At 37.8% G+C, this 6,114-nt stretch overlaps 1 protein-coding gene across 1 annotated transcript in view; it reads right to left on the bottom strand.

Moving 5' to 3' along the window:
* The window catches only part of LOC103476553 (cadherin-1-like), a 15,303-nt gene extending 11,233 nt beyond the window's left edge, over positions 1–4,070 (bottom strand). The window contains exons 1-4 of the mRNA XM_008429000.2: positions 3,908–4,070; positions 2,856–2,970; positions 1,454–1,542; positions 788–961 (exon numbers count right to left, since the gene is read on the bottom strand). Of these exons, the coding sequence (XP_008427222.2) occupies positions 788–961; positions 1,454–1,542; positions 2,856–2,970; positions 3,908–3,958 (429 nt within the window). The 5' untranslated portion in view covers positions 3,959–4,070. The remainder of the gene's footprint in view (positions 1–787; positions 962–1,453; positions 1,543–2,855; positions 2,971–3,907) is intronic.
* Between the last annotated feature and the right edge of the window lie 2,044 nt (positions 4,071–6,114).

Below are 6,114 nucleotides of genomic sequence, written 5' to 3'. Positions count from 1 at the left end.
TAATAATAATAATAATAATAATAATAATAATAATAATAATAATAATAATAATAATAATAATAATAATAATAATAATAATAATAATAATAATATTTTTTATATCAATAGGTGCTAATGCATGTTTATCCATCCATCAATCCATTTTCTTACACCCTTCTCCCTTAGTGAGGTCGGGAGGGTTGCTGGTGCCTATCTCCAGCTAAGGTTCCGGGAGAGAGGTGGGGTCACCCTGGACAGGTCACCAGTCTGTCGCAGGGCAACACAGAGACACACAGGACAAACAACCATGCACACACACACACCTAGGGACAACTTGGAGAGGCCAATTAACCTGACAGCCATGTTTTTGGACTGTGGGAGGAAACCGGAGTACCCGGAGAAAACCCACACATGCACAGGGAGAACATGCAAACTCCATGCAGAAAGACCGGGGCCGGGAATTGAACCCAGAACCTTCTTGCTGCAAGGCAACAGCTCTACCAACTGTGCCACTGTGCAGCCAATGCATGTTTAATCTAGCATTTTTTTTATTTAACTTTCATTTTACCAGCATAAAAATGCATTGAGTTTAAAAACCTCTTTTTCAAGGGAGTCCTGTCCAATAAACAAGCTACAAATACAACACAAGAAATTACACAGTGAAAAGAAAATTATTATAAACAGCTCAAGAAACTCCTGAGTCTGTCAATCATTTAGTTTTATATACCTGCTGCGCCTCCCAGAGGGCTGGAGAGGAAACAGGTGGCTGTAGGACTGTAAACTGACAGTTTAGTTCCTTTAAACTTGCCTCTAAGTTATTTGTGTTGTCCTTAAGGGGAAAATCACTCTGGGGGCTGTGGGCTGTGTCATGATCCCCTTGATACTGAACAACAGCAGAGAGAGTCCGTTTCTCAGTTTGTGTATCAAAGGAGTGGATGAAGAAGCGCCGTTGTCCCTCTTGAAGAACCAACAGACTTGAAACCTGAAGACCAGAAGAAAGCGTTGCCATAAATTAGCAACTAGACTGTTTTTATATTCTATGAATAGCAGCCAAACTGAAGAGATATTAAAGAAGCTGCATTCTATGAAATCTGTGAAAGGTTCATTTTCAGCTGTTTTAACAAATAATTATTAACACTCCTGTTGGTGATTAATCCAAAACAGAGAAATGATTTCATATGCAACTGCAAATCTACAACAGAAGGACTAAAAAAAATCGAGATTTTGACTCAAATTTCATCTTAAAGTGCCTGAAGTTTTCTGACTGTACCTCAGGAGAGCCCTGTAGATAAATACAGATAGAACAAAATTTAAAGAGGGACTAAGCTAAACTTGATCTAAATTTGCAGCGAGCTTTGAGAACTAATGATTGTTGAAGCAATGCATCACATGCTGTTTGAGGAGGAAATCATTAATACCATGAAGGAAAATTAACTCCTTTCTTCTAATATTTCTGATTGTTTAAACTGCTTACCATTACTGTCCCATCATTCTCAACGAAGAAACCATGATCGAAAGTGACGAACTTCACCAACCTGGCACCTGGGCAGTCGGTGAAGTTCACTGAGGCAGAAGCAAAAATATTTGCTCTTCACTTCAAAGGTTTGGAATTTTAGAATCAAATAGACTTTCATAGAAGTTGTGTTGGTAAATGGACTGAAACTATGTTTGCTTGTCATCTCATTTTAACTGCTCAAAACACTCTGCATTAGAGATAGATTCACCTAGCCATGCTTTTAATTCCTTCGCTCTCATGCACTCAACACATAGATGAGTAGACAGCGTGTTAGTGCTTAGTGTCGGTTAAGCCTTTGACATGGACCCAAAAGGTCAAGAACCTCAGGGGAAGAATCTAAGCAGGCAACTGACGGGGCCTACTGATGGGGTCATCTGGTGGGTCAGACATCAGGAGGTGCTGGTTTAGCTGCTGCATACTGCCTAGAGAAGGGGTACTCAGATCCAGTGCTCGAGATCCACCATCCTTTTACCCTTTCACCAACTTTTAGATCCATTTGCAACTGCAAAACTGTGTTTTTTTTTTTTACATCTGACAATGTTTTGAGCACATTTGTAATGGAAATGCAGCAAGTATTTTCTGCAGTGACCATGGTCTGGGTATATTATTTTGTCATGTGATGTGGTTGAGGTGGATCCAAATGAAAAGAGGACATTGGGACGAATTGTTGTTGATGAAAGAAATCATCAAATTAAAGGCAGTTATAGGTTCTGGGACAACATTAATTGTAAGGTTTATTGCTTATTTTGTAATTAGTCACTGAATTAGGTTTTTTGTCCAGTAAAGCATCTGGACTGCCTTGTTGCTAAAATATGCTATACAAATAAACTTGACTTGACTAAAGAAAAGAAAAGAAAAGAAAAGAAAAGAAAAAACATACTTGGGTTACAGAAACAAAAGAATCCATTAATAAACAATGAAGTCAGGCTGAGTCAAATTAACCTAGAAACCAGGTTAGTCCCAAAATTCTTAGGACTATCCTTGGGACAGCTCAGGGATATTAGGAAGGAACTGAGAAGGTGACTAGTAATACTAAAATATGCAAAGGGGGAACTCAGTAGGACACACAAATCTTACAAAACAAAAACTGAAGAATAACACTAGCAAAACAGTTTAAAAAATGCAAAGAAAACAGAAATAATTAAGAAATTAAGAAACACAATGACACCCCCAAAGTATCCCATAATCTAAAGAAACATGTACAGATCATGACATAACAGTATTTGTCCAAAAGGGGGCATTAACAAATAATGCAGGATCTAAAATTAATCTAAAATCTTTCCAATCAGAACATAACTGCTATTCTCCCCGAATCAAAGATGGCCCACAGTGAGAGTACACAGTCCACAGCTGATCTCACCTTTTCCCAGGATAGTGCCTGGCCTCAGAAGCTTTTTAGTCACCTTAAAAATAACTGATTCTCGGTCAAATCCTGGTTCACATATTTGGTCTTCTGTGTGCCCGGCTGGAGAAGCCTGGGAAAGAACAAAGTGCAAATGGAAGACAGTCATTGAAAACTGTTAATCTCGCATGAACATGTCCGCTTTGAATCAAAGGTAGTTAATGTTTAGACCGCCAAGACTTTGCAGTCGGTGCTTTTTAAATAATAAAGCTAAGTTAATGTCCTGTATTAATAGTTCTTATGTGTAGGCATGTGCTGTTTTAGAGTTTCCACAGTTTCTGCAATCTTTTCTTTCTGCAATCTTTTCACTACAAAATGTCAGTTTTGCCTCAGGCTCAGACCAGACACAATTTGTTCAGAAGAGCAAATGTTACCTGACTTTTTGAAAAAAAGACCATTTGAAAGAAATGTTTATAAATATCTTCTATACATTTATTTGAACTTTTAAAAAGCAATTGTATAATTTTTCTGTGGGTTTAAATAAACAAAAAACTTTTGCCAAAAGAAGATGGATATATTTTTTCTATGGGATTTTGATATGTGTGAAAAAACATGTCCACAGTTTCTGCCTAATGACAAGAAAAATATATTTAAATACACAGTGTCATTATTTTATGGAGATTTAGTGCAATTATTCCAAACTGAAAATTAAAATAGCTTTTTTTAAACTTTATTTAAAACATTACTATTTTTGCTAACATTAGTAAGAGACATCGTACAAGATCCAAAAGAGTGAAAACAGCAGGCTTCTGGTTTAGACAAACATGTCTCAAAGAACTCAGTAGATGAGCCAAAACTAAATGAGAGGAACCTCAGACTAACACATGCACTACCTTTATTTCCATATGAGTGTGTTTTCCAGAAATATTTGTGAGCCAGAACCAAAAAAAAAACACAATTCACAGTTTTAGGTATTACTTTTGAAGAAACAGATCCTGGATCTGTTATAGATGATCCAGATCATGTTTATAATAGAAAACACAAAAGCAGATTGCAGAAGAAAATCTTACCTGAACATTCAAGAATAAAGCACACCAAACTGTGAACCAAATGGTCCCCATCTCTCCTCTCTGTAAAATGCTTTGTAATCTGATGCAGTATGTGTAGTTGCAGTTTAAAAGGAATGACAATTGGTGCCTTCCGTCTTATCGCTGAGTGAAACCAATCTGGGGAAGCTGCTGCAGAAATATTAAGTGTGTGACCTCATCATGTATGTGTACAGGATCTAGGTTCCTTATTTGGTCATACAGACTGAAGACAGGCGGAGACAGAAACTCAGAGCTTCTGTTACTTGCTGTTAAATAAAGCGCAAATCATCTCAGACTGGTTTCTTGGACACAACAATAACTTCCCTGTACTCGAATGGCCTCCACTGTCACCAATTCTCAATCCAATAGAGAACCTTTGGGATGTGGTGGAACGGGAGATTCACATCATGTATGTTCGGCTGACAAATCTGTAGCAACTGCATGATGCTAACATGTCAATATGGACCAGATTCTCTGAGGAATGTTTCCAGTACCTTGTTGAATCTCTACCATGAAGGATTAAGGCAGTTCTGGAGGCAACAGGGGGTCCAACCCGATACTATCAAGGTGTTCCTTACAAAAAATTCCATGAAAATGACATGTGATCACATGTGATTTCCATTTCCCACATGTGGGTCACATTTTCCACCTGTGGTCAAGTATTTTGTTCATGTCCTTACAAAAAAGAATCCCATGAAAATGACATGTTTTCACATGTCAATCACATGTGATTTTATCATGAAACGTTCCAAAACCACACGTATAAGTATGCTTTCACATGTGATTCACATCATTCACACATCATTTACAAGTCAAAATTCATGTGATCACATGCGACTTTCACATGTGACTTTAATGGGATTTTTTTGTAAGGTACCTAATAAAGTGGCCAGTGAGTGTATATTTCATATCAGAAGTTGATAAACTGAACAGGTTAAATAGCACACACAGCACAATGCTATTGATTTTGACTTGTTTTCTTTTTTATTTGTTTGTCCATGCAGGTCTAGAATAAACCGTGCAGCTCTGCACTCTGTGTTTATGCACTTTCACACCTGCAGAGTTCTTCACACCTCAAGGGGCCTGAGGAGTGTTCCCGAAAAGTTTCCTTATGCAACCTGGTTTCAAAGAGTGCCGTGTCAGAAACTCCAATTACTGGAAACGTGTAAAGAGAGACAAGCGGCTGGATCACAACCAAAATGTTACAGTTTCACTGAAAACCAGCTCTCTGTTAGTGATAAACAACTTCAGGTTGTTTCCAAAGAGATTGCACAAGTCAAATTATCTCAAACCATAATTGGCCGAAACAGATCTAATCTGAAATAATAGCATCAAAGTGTTTTTGTGTTGAACGAGTCTTGTCATGACTGACATGTCATGGAATGTGTTTTTCTCTGTGGTTTTATTTAAAGAGGCTAATCAGAACAGATGTTAGGATAACAACACAAACATCATGCATACCTACATTATTAAAGGCTAATGTTTAGGTTGACGGCGCTCAACTAAAAACCTAAAGGTTGGAGTCCTTGTAAAATGGTGTTTTTGACTAAAGTCCCAGAGGGTTAGAATCCCAGTTAAACAACGTTTAACTGACGTCCTAAAAGGGGTGCGGGTTTTAATGTTTTTATCTTTTTTTTTAAATCTCTTTCTCTTTCTCACTGTTTTTATCACATGCTGTTTTTATTTTAATTATGTAAAGCACTTTGAAATGCCTTGCTGCTGAAATGYGCTATACAAAAAAAATTTGATTGATTGATAGGTTAACTGGTGGATCACATTATTCTCTGTCAAAACTCCAAATCTGGAAAATATGCAATGGAAAAACCTTAATAATGAAATAAACTACAGTTTTTTCCGCACTATAACGCGCACCGGATTGTAAGGCGCAGCTTCAATGAATGGCCTATTTTAAAACTTTTTTTCATATATAAGGCACACCGCATTACATATATAGTTCAATGGGTAAGTCACCAGTCTTTCACCTGGGAGACCCGGGTTTGAATCCAGGCTGGGGCAAACAGAAACATACAACATTGATATTGATCTATCCAGTATGGGTCGTTAGGCAAGACCCTTTGAGCTATATAGCCTGCCTCATACCATGAGAGACATTGATAAGCATGACATGCCAGCTCAGATGTTGCCCGTTCAAAGAAGGTCTGCGTCACACGCTGGGGAACCAGAGCACC

Source organism: Poecilia reticulata, linkage group LG15, assembly GCF_000633615.1.
Source record: "Poecilia reticulata strain Guanapo linkage group LG15, Guppy_female_1.0+MT, whole genome shotgun sequence".
In the NCBI taxonomy this organism is placed as follows: Eukaryota; Metazoa; Chordata; class Actinopteri; order Cyprinodontiformes; family Poeciliidae; genus Poecilia; species Poecilia reticulata.
This window is presented reverse-complemented; position numbering and strand designations above follow the sequence as displayed.